The sequence below is a fragment of the Hippocampus bargibanti genome, linkage group LG04 (assembly GCF_051943395.1).
Source record: "Hippocampus bargibanti isolate YZ-2025 linkage group LG04, ASM5194339v1, whole genome shotgun sequence".
Lineage (NCBI taxonomy): Eukaryota > Metazoa > Chordata > Actinopteri > Syngnathiformes > Syngnathidae > Hippocampus > Hippocampus bargibanti.
In genome coordinates this window covers 33,323,123-33,336,708 of record NC_142737.1, presented here as the reverse complement: position 1 = coordinate 33,336,708, position 13,586 = coordinate 33,323,123, and the positions used below count along the sequence as shown (strand labels likewise).

General features: G+C 42.4%; 1 protein-coding gene and 3 non-coding genes across 5 annotated transcripts in view; 3 read left to right on the top strand and 1 right to left on the bottom strand.

Annotated features, from left to right (window-relative positions):
- LOC148899815 (uncharacterized) overlaps nt 1–13,586 on the top strand; it is a 121,504-nt gene that overhangs the window by 1,165 nt on the left and 106,753 nt on the right. Inside the window, exons 2-3 of one of the 2 annotated variants that reach the window (XM_088995221.1) lie at nt 2,987–3,148; nt 5,658–8,662. In XM_088995221.1, coding sequence (XP_088851347.1) covers nt 2,987–3,148; nt 5,658–6,646 — 1,151 coding nt within the window. In that variant the 3' untranslated portion in view covers nt 6,647–8,662. Of the gene's footprint in view, nt 1–2,986; nt 3,149–5,657; nt 8,663–13,586 lie in introns of those variants that run through there. The other variant, XM_088995219.1, reaches the window with a different exon arrangement.
- On the bottom strand, nt 10,270–10,485 carry LOC148899825 (small nucleolar RNA U3). The gene has a single exon (XR_016114888.1). It is a non-coding gene; the product is annotated as a small nucleolar RNA U3 (small nucleolar RNA).
- Nucleotides 11,470–11,581, top strand: LOC148899824 (U5 spliceosomal RNA). Its single transcript, XR_016114885.1, has one exon. It is a non-coding gene; the product is annotated as a U5 spliceosomal RNA (small nuclear RNA).
- On the top strand, nt 12,362–12,475 carry LOC148899823 (U5 spliceosomal RNA). The gene has a single exon (XR_016114893.1). It is a non-coding gene; the product is annotated as a U5 spliceosomal RNA (small nuclear RNA).

Here is a 13,586-nt window from a genome sequence, read left to right as displayed (position 1 = left end):
ATTTGATAGTGTATTGTTTACATGAGTAATTCATTTTTCACATAATTTTACATGATTTTTTTGGTAGTTAATCAAAGCAAAAAAAAAAAAAAAAAAAAAAAACCGAGGAGCCAAAAGAGCCGAATCTTTTTAGTGAGCCAATCCAAAAGAATTCCCATCACAAATTTGAACAACTCGAATTTGTTTGTTCGACTAGCAATGCCTGACTAGAGACCAAACAGAGCATTCGCTGCTTTGAGTCAGTCGCATTCTCTCGCTCCTTCGCTTGTGATCTCTCTCTCCCTCCTGTGTGTGTGTGTGTGTGTGTGTGTGTGTGTGTGTGTGTGTGTGTGTGTGTGTGTGTGTGTGTGTGTGTGTGTGTGTGTGTGTGCGCGCGCGCACGCGCGTGTGGTAAAGACATGATTGGGTAATTTCACATCTTGATGTCACCTGCAAACCAGTGACGTGCAGTCAGTGGAGGCAGGTGAGGCAGTGCCTCACCTGCCATCATGGAAAGCTGTCATGGAAATATCAAATGAAAAAATAAATTAAACAGTTAGATGTATTTAGTGATTTGTACTTTAAAGTTCTTGTCCATTTAACTTTTTAGGATTTTTTTTTCGCTGAATTTTCACATTTACCGTTCAAATACAAAGTAGAGACGAGCGGTGAGGCAGCAGCCGGCTGAGCCTCACCATGGATTGCGCAATCACTATGCTTACTGTGCTGGCTTGCTCTGCAGTGAGACCGCATTGCTGTCCTTCTGCATATCGCTATTTAAGCGTTCAAACACGTTTAGTATATGAACTAAATTTCTACAGTTTAGCTGGTGTATATAATGTAGAGTCACTGTACATTATAAACACTACTCCAGTGTTTATTTTGTTTTATTTTTATCAAAACGCTGTGCGTAGGTGAGGCACACAGTTCTCCCGCCTCATGACAGGGGGCGCTTGTGATTCCAGAGATACTTCCGACTCCACGGCTGCAGAATAATAGAATTAGGGACAGCAAGCTACAGTAAACAGTTAGCAAGTAAAGTGCAACCCTGCAGTCATTTTTTCGTGTTGCTTGGCCTCACTTTCAGAATGGAGGATTACATATCTAAATTGAAAGAATTTTCTAAACTGGACTTTCAATCGAAGCAGGAGGTAATAATTAAAGGAAGACCAACACCGGAGCTAAAAGGTTTGCTTCAGACAACGGGACACAATACTCGCTCGCTCTTTTCAGGCGGACTGGTACACACGAAAAGGCTGGCTGTGTGGATGTCCAGCAAGAAAGCGCCTTTTCTGCTTTTTCTGCCTTCTGTTCTCAACTTGTGACAATGTCTGGTCTCAAATGGGATATTGCGACCTGAAAATTTTACAACGGAGCCTCATCAACCATGAGCGAAGACTCAACATCAGCATCCACAATGCTAAGCTAAAGGAGAAGCGGGAGCTTTTAAAAGATCTCATCAATGCCACCTGCTTCCTTGCCAAACAACAGCTGGCATTTCGTGAAAATGATGAAAGTAAAGGCTCCGCTAATCGTGGCAACTATGTTGAACTATTACATGCTTTCGCTAGCGAGTCATTTTGGGACATCCACTGAATTTTCTAGCCTGTGAAACAGACAGTACAGAGGACGATTCACTGGCAATTGAAGCAGTTGGTGATGTCATTTACAAGTAAATGAGCTGCAGGAAAGGCAGCCACTCTTGCAGCTTCATGATATGAGCAAATTGTATTTGCTTGATTGACTAGTGATGCCTGGCCATTCTCCTTTAGTGGCCATAGACCAGGGGTGTCAAAGTCATTTTTTGCCGCGGGCCACATTGTAGGTATGGTTTCTTCCCGAGGGCCGTTATGAATTTGGGGAAGCCATTAGAATGTTTAATCCGATCCACATATTACATGTAGAGCACACAACAAATGAATGAATAACTAGTTATCAAATCTGAAGTCAAGAATAATGACTGTTATTGTGGTTTTCTCCAAAAATATGACATTTTGGTTAAGAATTTAGCAAGCATCATGGAATTTCATACGTTTGATTTGCTTTCGCGGGCCGAAAAAATTGATGTGGCGGGCCGGATTTGGCCGACGGGCCTTGACTTTGACACTTGTGCTATAGACCAGAGGAGCATGCACTGCTGCAAGTCAGTCAGATGAGAGCATACGAGAGTGTTTTATGAAAAATGTGCCTTATTTCAGGTTCAGAGAGATCGCAGCAGAGAAATGATCACAAACAACGACTGTATATATATATATATATATATTAATGACGTTTAATGATAGAATGCACCGCAATTCACAACACACGTTTAATGATAAAATACACAGCAGTTCACAATCATTATGCTAGACACAAGTTGTTGCACCTTTTGTCCCCACATAACACTCCAGCATCATGACTAATTACGATAGACACAAACTGTCACCTTTATGCCCCCACGTAAAGACTCCAACATCACGGTTCAGATCCAGAAGAGTATACCTTACCGTTGACAGAGGGCGGAGAGCCGGCGGACGCCCCGGTAGAGTAGTCTGGACCGAAGAGCTGGACACTCGTGCACAGTTCAAAGCAGACTCGAACCGAGATTGAGGAAACTCCCCATTTTATAGACCCACTCATGCTAAGACAAGTGGGCAGATTGTCCACGCAGGAGGTGAGTCATTCTTCCCCCCCTCTCCCTCAGTCCTGGGACCAGGTGTTTCAAAGAAGATAAAGGCAACTATGGCAAAAATACAATCAAGCGCAACATGCAGTTCATCCTTGAGACCAGGTGTTGACGATCAGTGTGAGAGACATACAGAAAGTGGCAAACAAATTGTATGACCATATATGGATGGGTCAGCTCAGGACACCAATAACAATTTCTTCCTTCAGAGAGGCACGAGTGTCAATTTCTTTCTCCCTCCAACCAAGACGGCAGTCCGAGTAAAGAACCTCAACTCTATCCAGAAGTTGTATCATTTACCGAACCTGATGACACAACAACACTCTCTCTTCTTTCTTTCAGACGTGAATCAGCTAATCGGAGACGTGAAATCGGAGAGCTCCGCTTTGGACGATCCACAAGTCCTCCACATTAAAAAGGAAGAGGCCGATGTCAGCAGTTTGCCGCAAGATGGCGTCTCCGAGGAGAGTGTCGACGACCGACTTCCACCAACCGATTATGAAGGTAACGACACATACTCCAAAAAATGGCGGCTGTGAAGTCGCAAGCGCAAAGAACATTTTCAGCAGCTCGATTCTGGGCATGTTTTAGGGTCAGACTTCTTTTCCTTTCGGCTTTTCCCTTCAAAGGGTCGCCACAGCAAATCAGTGTCCTCCATCTTTAGAGGTTTGATCCGCATGTTTGTTTTGGCCAAGCTTTGACGTCGGATGCCCTTCCTGACACAACCGTCTGTATTTATCCGGGCTTGGGACCGGCACAAGAAGACTTATGTCCCTTTGTGGCTACAGAACAAGCAACTCGCTCAGTAAAAGGCTCCCAAACACTAAATGGTCATCGGCACAGCAACATTCAAAAAAGCAAAAACTAGACTCACAATTTCATGACAATGCTCTGATCTTACCGTGAAATGGGCTAAAAAAAGGCTAATCCAAACCAAATAACTAAATAAATAACTAACTCACTAAATAAATAAATAACGTTTTATTTTTTTGTTGTTTTGACTTCAAGATGGCTCCACGAGTGGCTGCCCTTGCAGCAGCTCCTGTCGTTTGTTCTTCTACTATTTTCCTTTCTTCTGCCTTTCAGAACTTTGTTACTGTGAGATGTAAATTTCTCCACAGATGAGACTAATTAAGGCTAATCTAATCGAACCTAATATAATGTGGATGTATGTGGAACTGTCGTGGCTTGGAATTGAAGCGGATTTATGTGGGACAGGAGATGTGAGACAATCTCTTTTCGTCAATGGATGCTACAGCTTCGTGTTTGGTTTCAACATTTAACTTGTAGTAGACGTGCACATTCCACCATGACGTCCCTGATCCACTGCTGAAAAGGATGCTATGTTTTAGGATCAGACAAATGGAAAAAAACAAATTTTGATGTTGATTGAATTTTTTAGAGGAGGGGAAAAAAGTCTGAGATTAGACAACATACCAGAGAAAAAACCCTCTCAGCGCTGAGTTTGCCATAAAAGTGACATCACTGAATGTTGTGTCATGGTCTTGCAGAGAGTACGTAAGGGACAAAAAAATGGAGGTACAGTGATACCTTGGCTTACGAATTTAATTAGCACCCAGACAGAGTGTCTAAGGCAAAAAGTGTGTATCCCAAAATGTAAGTTCCCATCGGAAATCATTAAAATGAGAATAATCTGTTCCCAGGTTACCATAAAACATCATTTTCTACTTTCTATTTTTCTAAGCCTTAAAGGACAACCGACGTCACTTTTTTGTTTCTTAACTGACATCAGAAAAACGTTTTATAGTATCTAAAATACCCAAAAACGCAGTATGATATTTTTATTTAAATGCAAAACACCAATAAAAGTGACTTAAAGTGTCCAAAATCTGCAAAAAAATTGAGCTGCGAATTGGGCATTTTCAGAAAGTCCCGCCCCCACTTCGTGACGTCACGCCAAGGCGTCTTGCATTGCTGGAGAATCAAAACGATGGCTTCAGATTCGGAGAATATGCTTTCTTGTTACACATCCAGTTATGAATATGATTCAAATAGTTCTGAAGAGGAAAGCATACATGTTTGCAATCAATTTAAGAATTATATGTGCCATTTTGAGGCAACATTGGGGGAAAATCTCTCACACAAAAAAGAGGCACAAAATGGCGACCTCCAGTGGCCACCTCCGCTTCCACAGGCTGATAAATTCCTTATATGGAGCTTGGATGCCCTCTTCTGGCGGCTTTTGGGTGCAACACGGTTCTCAGACCAAACATGTACAGCAAAATATATTGACGTGATGGAAGGACGCTACAATGCGTCTTTTTTCGGTCAAGGGGCGGTCCTTTCATGACGTCACGTACGGACTCGTCAACCAACTCAAAAACAAGACTTCCTGAATATTCAGAGCGAGTCTTAAAACGTAAAATATAGCTATCTGCGGTGGAATTTTATTCAAATACGCTCAGTAGAAGTCGTTTGAAGCCATTTTACAAATTATGGACACAACTTGTATCAACTTACACCTTCTTTATGCGTTTTACCGCAATTGGCTGCAACACGATTCACGTTATTTATGTAGTTTTCCTTCTAATTTCGCGATCAACACAGTGTTTTCAGATGAAAAAAGTACCCAAAATGCATTGTGTGTCGCTTTTTCGGTCAGGGGCAGTTCCCTCTGTGACATCACTTAGGGCATTGTCATTAACTTAAAAAGAAGACTTCGTAAATATTCAGTGCAAGTCTTAAAATGCAAGATATAGCTATATGCGGTGGAATATTTCTCAAATGCGCTCATTTGAAGTCATTTTACAAATTATGGATACAACTTGTCCGGAGGTGTCGGTTGTCCTTTAAAGTGTCTTTGAGTGTGATGAAAAGCGCTTTCACATCATCAAATGCATTATCTGTATCATATTGGACTTGGGTTCAGCGAGCAAATTGAAATGGGAGAAGGGGGACCACAAGGGGGCGTCAAAGCACAACTTATGATTCTGGAACGGATTATGGTAGAAAACCAAAGTTTGACTGTATTTGCGTTGCTTGCGTCCCGCAGATCTCCTGCGGATGAGCGGCGGTCTGGAAGAAACTCCCCCTCGGCCTCCATGGGGGCACTCCTGTTTGGACCAGCGTCCGCCTGGCTCCTCCCATTTTGAGGCCGATGTCAGCCCGACCGGCGGCCGCCTGAAAAGCGAAGCGGGTGAAGACCAAGCGCCCGAGGGGTCTGAAGGGTCACCGCCAGACGACCTCCTGGCGCCAATGTCGGATGCCGACAGGGAAGACGAGGACGAAACGTGGCCGGGCTCTCCGAAAAAGGTCCCCAGCAAGAAAAGGTCCCACAAACGCCAAAAGTGTCTCTCCCCGAAGGAGAGTTTCCACTGCTCTGTTTGCGGTAAAAAGTTCACTTGGAAGTCGCACTTGATGAGCCACATGAGAAGCCACACGGGAGAAAAACCCTATTGCTGCTCGGTTTGCGACAAGGCTTTTTCTCTGAAGGGAAACATGGTGGTCCACATGATGACGCACACGGGAGAAAAACCCTTCGGTTGCTCCACTTGTGGCCGGACCTTCGCCGAAAAGGGAATGCTGGTCACGCACATGCGAAGGCCCACGGGAGAAAAACCCTTCGGATGCTCCACTTGCGGCCAGACCTTCATACAAAAGACGGCGCTGCTCTCGCACATGCGAAGGTATACGGGAGAAAAACCCTTCGGATGCTCCACTTGTGGCCGGACCTTCGCCGAAAAGGGAACGCTGGTCAAGCACATGCGAATCCACACGGGAGAAAAACCCTTCGGATGCTCCACTTGTGGCCGGACCTTCGCCGAAAAGGGAACGCTGGTCACGCACATGCGAAGGCACACGGGAGAAAAACCCTTTGGATGCTCCACTTGTGGCCGGACCTTCGCCCGAAAGGATACGCTGGTCTTGCACATACGAAGACACACGGGAGAAAAGCCCTACAGTTGCGGAGTGTGCGGCAAAAGCTACGCCCGGAAGTTCAGTTTGGCTTCGCACATCCACACGCGGCACGCCGACAAGTAAAGCACAGGGACTGACCGGCGCTCGGCGAGCAAGGGTGGCTTTTGTGCACCCGGTAACTCCGTGCGCTTCACGGAAGTCCAAATCGCATCAAAGACCTTCACCAAAGAGGTGCAGCAGCAGCAGAATTTTGAAACGGTCTTTGAAGTAGGAGTTGTTTTCATAACTTTGCTGCTGTGAAATGTAAATTTCTCCACTGCGAGACTAATAAAGGCAAGTCCAATCCAAATATGTGCCTGCCTGGTGGGAAAATAATCAACGTGGAGAGAAGAGCAAAGCAGTTTCAAAACATCATTTGGTTGATTGTTTTTCATTCATTATTTTTTTTAACTTAAAAATATGTTCCTGTTTCCTTGTCCATCCATTGTAAAAGACTCCGTGCACTTCCAATATATTTAGCGGCCATATAGTTTGTCTTTGATAAAAGGGCCACCTCACCCAATATGGCGGAAGCTCACACGTGTTATCGCAACTGTGAGGCGGCTCTCGCTTTGTTTGGTCTGAAAACTTTGTGTTGATGGCGAAATTAGAAGGAAAACATAAATAATGCGACGATGAATCGTTGTTTGTTGCACCAAGACAACTATTTAATATTCGCTGACACAAATTCCCAGCAGACAAATCAGCCCAATTACGGCGGATCTTGGCCGCCATCTTGTGCATTTTCTAGGGACGCTACATTGGTGTCATTGACTGCTCGAATTGATATGGGAGGACTCCTTTAATCGATTGCAAGACTATTTGAATCATATTCATAACTGGATGAGTAACAAGAAAGCATCTTCTCAGACACTTGGCGTGACGTCACGAACAAGGGGGCGGGTTCTAAAACGGAAACTCAGATCATTTTGAAGTAGTTTTGGGACATGTTAGCAGTAGCGTTTTTCATTTGACAAAAAAAGTGACTACTTTTTCTGATGTCAGTTAGGAAACATAAAAATGGCGTCGGTTGTCCTTTAAATATATGATGTGTGTACAGAATTTTCCAGTCTATAAGTCACATGGCAGTATAAGGCGCACACCCAATCAATAGTGTATTTTCAATTTTTTCCTTCCATATATAAGGCAGAGCTTCATATATAAGGTGCAACTTCAATGAATGAAAAAGATTTCCAAATACTGTATCATATATGAGTAGAAATAAATTTTCCAAATATAAGACCGACCACATAAGGCACGACAGTAGAGGCTGCATGGCTTACACACCACTATTGTGGCTCAATGTATATACAGTACATTCAAATACATGTTGATTTAGTTAGCGTATAAGGCGCAGGCTCATCTTTGGAAAAAAATCAAGGCTGGAAAATACGGTACTTCATTATGTTCATAGTATGTCCATCAAAACTTGAATGCAAAAAGTCATCTAATCGAAAGTAATCTTGCTATGTAGCTGGCTATCGTTTGGTGATACGGCTACCTAGATAGCTGTCAATCTATTAGCTATCTATTGGCTATCTGTTAGCTATCTGTCTGGCTCGCGAGCTATCTAGCTGTCTATCGATTAGTTTTACGGGTACCCAGCTAGCTGTCTATCTATTAGCGATCTATTGGCTGTTAGCTAGCTAGCTTTCTATCTATTTGAGTGAACGCTGAAGCGTGTGGCTGCCGCTGCTCACCGACAGAAAAACTGATCCTGTGACTGTAAAGTGACCTTGAAAGTTTTGAAATGCGCTTCGAAATGAAATGGATTATTATTGAGAAGATTCATATCCATTGTGCGAGCGTTTGCATATGCGCGCGCGCACGCGAGGGTTTGTATGTGCGCGCGCGCCTGGGTGTGGCTCTCGCTGAAAAACATTTCTAAACATTTTACTTTTATGGCTCTATTAGTCAAAAAGGTTCCCGACCCCTGCTTTAGACTGCTTTGTGTTTTTCTTTCACAATTGGTGAAAATGTTTTGGGTTTAACCCTAACACCAAGTCAACCAATGGCGCGACCGATGTATCGATATAAACAGCAAAATGGCCGGCGGGGGATGAAAAGGAGCACCGTAATAACCGGATTATCGTAATAACTGGGTATCGTACTAATTATACATAAAAAGACTAGAAATGTGCAAGGGAAATGAAAATAGTATCGTAATAAGCGGTACTATCGATATAACGAGACTTTACTGTATATACACATATATATATATATACACACACATATATATATATATATATATATATAAATAGTATATAAATATAAAATATATATAAATAATATATAAAGGTCAAAATGGGAAACACCTCCCAAGGTGGTGGAGAATGACCGAGCAAAAATTCTGTGGGACTTCCAGATACAGACTGACAAGATGGTCATGGCCAACCACCAGATATCGTGGTCATAGATAAAGGGGAAAGGAAAGCCGTTGTCGTGGATGTAGCGGTCCCGAGTGATGGGAACATCAGAAAGAAGGAACATGAGAAAATGGAGAAATACCAAGGGCTCAGAGAGGAGCTGGAGAGAGCCTGGAAGGTAAAGGTGACAGTCGTGCCTGTGGTGGTCGGAGCACTTGGGGCAGTGACCCCCAAACTCGACGAGTGGTTGCAACAGATCCCGGGAACAACATCGGATATCTCGGTCCAGAAAAGCGCAGTGCTGGGAACAGCACGGATACTGCGCAGAACCCTAAAGCTTCCTGGCCTCTGGTAGAGGACCCGAGCTGAAATGGGGACAGACACCACCCATGGTGGGTGAGACGAGGATTTTTATATATATATATATATATATATATACAGTAAAGTCTCATTATATCGATATCGGATATATCGATAGTCCCGGTTATATCGATACTATTTCTATGCACGCACGGAGACAATTACATGCAAACAGGGTCGGATATATCGATAGTCCCGGTTATATCGATATTTTTTCGGACTCCCTTGAATATGATATGTAAGGAATTTATCAGCCTGTGGAAACGCAATACACTGTCATGTCTGCAAGAGGTCGGTATTTTGTTGTGCCTCTTTTCAGTGCTACATTTCCAACCTCAGATACCTCAAGATGGTAGGGAATAATTTCTTGAATCGATTGCAAACATTATGCTTTCCTCTTCAGAACTATTTGAATCATATTCATAACTGGATGTGTAACAAGAAAGCATATTCTCCGAATCTGAAGCCATTGTTTTGATTCTCCAGCAATGCAAGACGTCTTGGCGTGACGTCACGAACTGGGGGCGGGACTTTCTGAAAATTTGCAGCTCATTTTTTGCAGTTTTTGGACACTTTAAGTCATTTTTATTCGTGTTTTGCATTCGAATAAAAATATCATACTGCATGTTTTAGGTATTATAGATGCTATAAAACGTTTTTCTGATGTCGGTTGTCCTTTAATTTTGGGTGCTCCACATATCTATATTGAATGACATTTGTAATGCGGTACTCGTCTGTGGTTGATGTTCAAAATCAGAGCAGAAATACAAAACGTCCTGCGTTGAGTCGACTTATTGACACGCTGGTATCAAGTGGTGAGCACAGACTTGATAGTTTATAATCGAGACGCTGCTTTGAGTCAAGTTTGCGTGGAGCACTTGAAAACAATGCGCGGGTTCTCCCAATAACTCAATGTGTATATCATTTCATAAGATCGGTGGAGTAACAAACTTTGAATCGAATTTTAGCCGATGTGTAGTAACCACTCCGAACATACACCATCCCTCAATGCTCCCTGAAGAAGCAGCGAACGTTCATCAATGTCATAGAGCATATGAATGACTTCATTATTCTACGACAGCTTCACGCTCAGGAAGGAGTATCATAACTCATCATCGTAGTTAGTGAGACCAATCACTTTAGAAACACATTTCTCAAGTTAAGAACTATAGAAATGATCCCTGAAAGTACAGTCTTAACGCCACACTGGGCGACGCCGCCAAGTCATCTGTGCAGGTACTATTTTCACCCAGAGGACAACCTTGGGGGACCTTTTGCCCAAACTCGGTACATCACGATTGCTAGATACAAACGGAAAGTCCGTATACGTTCGCTTCGGATAAAATATTTTAAATATGGGTTACATTGTGATTCAATGTGCTTCTTCAAAGCTTTCTGTGCCGATCCTCGAATAAAAAAATGTCTTGCGTGGTAGGACACGCCTCACTGTACTATGATTGGCCATACAGTGAGACAACGTGTTAGATTTTCTTAACCAATCATATGGTAGAAACAATGGGACGTCTTTCAAACCAGTCAGCGTGCCAAACATGGTGACACTGGAATCCGATTGAATTTAAAAAAAACTTCAGATAGTGCCTCTCGCGGTTCACAGTGCTGCTTGTAGTTGTCGGGTCGTGTTTATTTGCGTTGAAGAAAATAAAATGTTCATTACCAACACGTCAATGAATAATACAACATGTATAGATCCACGATCCTTAATTTGCACGCATATTCCCGTGCAATATCCCCTCCTTTCACCGCCGTAACGTGTTTGTATTTGCTTTCTTCCGGTGTCGTGTTAAGCGTTTGTGATCAGCTGGCCTCGACTTTGCGATGTCAGTCATGCTTAAATGTGCCATTTGTCTTTTTCCGACTTAAAAATGAAAAGAGCATTTTTACAGTCCAACCGCGACTCCAGTTGACTTCAAACAAAAACGTCGTCACTTCTAAATTCAGAACGTTCGCCGATTTACCCATAATCCTTTGTACCAAAACAACGTTTCCTGATATTATGTAAACAACACATAAATGCGTTACTGTTTGTTCATATTGACTTGGTAGGTCAGTAAAATACAGACATAGATCAAGATATAGCCGACCTGTTAGGAAGTGAAAGACCGTCATGTAAAATGGTGTGGCTGATAATGGCGTAGCTCGCTTCGAGTGAAATGAGGCAATCCACTCTGGTTTCTGCTCAGATCGCCTAAATCTTTTCCCTTTTACTAAAGATTACCGTGTGGAGCAACTTCAAGAGTATTTTCATTTTATTTGATGCTCTGCGCACTTGAGATATCTCAATCTGTTTAAATGTAGAAATGCCTCATTTAGTTGTTTACTTATATGTCCAGCGCGACTAACGTTTCAGCCTAGTATAATACCTGATTGTCTCATATATTTTAAAGCAGTGCTTTTCAACCTTTTTTGAACCAGGACGCGTTTTTTTTACATTGGTTTTTTTGAGGCACACCACGAACCATTTCGCTGGAAAGAGGCAATCAGTGACGTGTTGCCACATGGACGAATATTAAATTAACCTCCCAGTCTTTTCAGCACGAATACAGGACAATGACATAATATTGGCAGAAAATGATGAACACATGTTTGTAAAAGGGGCATTGAATAGTTTCTCAAGGCACAGCTGACGATGTCTCACGGCCGCGGCACTGTTGTTGAAAATCACTGTTTTAAAGTACGAAATGTCTTAATTTACGTCGTTTAAGAATCAACTGACTGATTTCTCCGTTTTCTCTGATTTACCTACAATCCTTCGTGCCAAATAGTTTCACGTTTTCTCTGATTTACCCACAGTCCTTTGTGCCAAATAGTTTCGCGTTTCTCTGATTTACCCACAATCCCTTGTGCCAAATAAAGTTTCCGAGTGAGCTATAAACGACACCTCATTACGTTATTGTTTGTTCACACTAATTTGGTTCGTCGAGAGTACGGTATTTATCGGAAGTATACAGTACAGTATAGATAGAGCTGGATATGACACGCGAAAGTGAAAGACCGTCATGTAAAATGGTGTGGCTGACAATGGCGTTGCTCGTCTAAAGAGTCTAAAGGCAGTTCACTCTTGTTTCTGCTCAGATCGTATAAATCTTTCGCCTTTTTTCCTAAAGATTTCCGTGGGGAGGAACAAGAGTCTATACGAATTTTTTGGGCCTTACTCACTTTGTCAAGATCAACAAGCAGCGTTTTTAATGGTTTATTTTTCACGAACATAACCGTCCGAGGCCAACAGATTAGCGTTCCATAATGCCAAGTGGAGCTGACATGAACAAGGAAAAATGCAGTTATATATACAGTAAAGTCTCGTTATATTGATACGCAAGGGAATCCGAAAAATATCGATATAACCGGGACTATCGATATATCCTGTGGGGGGGGGGGGTGCGTAAATGCGGCATCTTTGTTATGGCATGTAATTTCATCATTGGGTTCATGGATTGCGTATCTAACATGTTTTTTGTACAGTAGTGAAGTGAAAAATAAAGTTGTGCATAAAATAAAAACGTCTTTACACTTTTTAATGACTATTTCCTTTCAAAAATGCAACCAACCAATGCTAAATCGTCAAGTTCTATTCACACGAAGCCACGAACGCCAGCATGTACAATCATATGAAAAACAGTGATTGTTGCAAACAATAAAGATATCTGGATGCAACACAATTAAATACTGTACATGGATGAAAAACCAAAACTGCAACGTTTACATAACTTACGTGACGTTCGAGAGTGCCTGAATAGAATGCCGGCGCGCAGCTGTGACGTTACAACAGCTTTTTGACTGACTCAAGAAACACAAAAAGTGATGTTGGTTGCCCTTTAATGCACAGTATGGAATGTACAGTCATTTTCAAAATCGTGACGCTTTAGCAGACAAAACAACAAACATTGTTGCAAAAAACGCTTGCATTCATGTAACAGTACATGTACATAACACTGCAATTAGTATGTATGTAAGCTATTTAAAAAAGTCATCAATCTTCTTCTGCTTCCCATTTTTATATTTTAATATGAACACTTCCAACTTGTTTAACGTTTCTAAAAAACCGGATGCATTTTCTACGGATTCAAAGAAAGATCGCGTGTCCGCAACCCCTTGCAACGCTTTTGTCGAAGTTGCAAAAGGTGTGCATTCAGTCGCTTCTTCTTCATCGTCATCAGCATCATCATCATCACGGGAATCTCCTGTAGCATACTTGGCTTTGACCTCCGCTGCGATATCCGCATCTGATGAGCTTGGGAATGTCGCAATGTCTTTGTCGACTGCGACATAGGATGCAATGT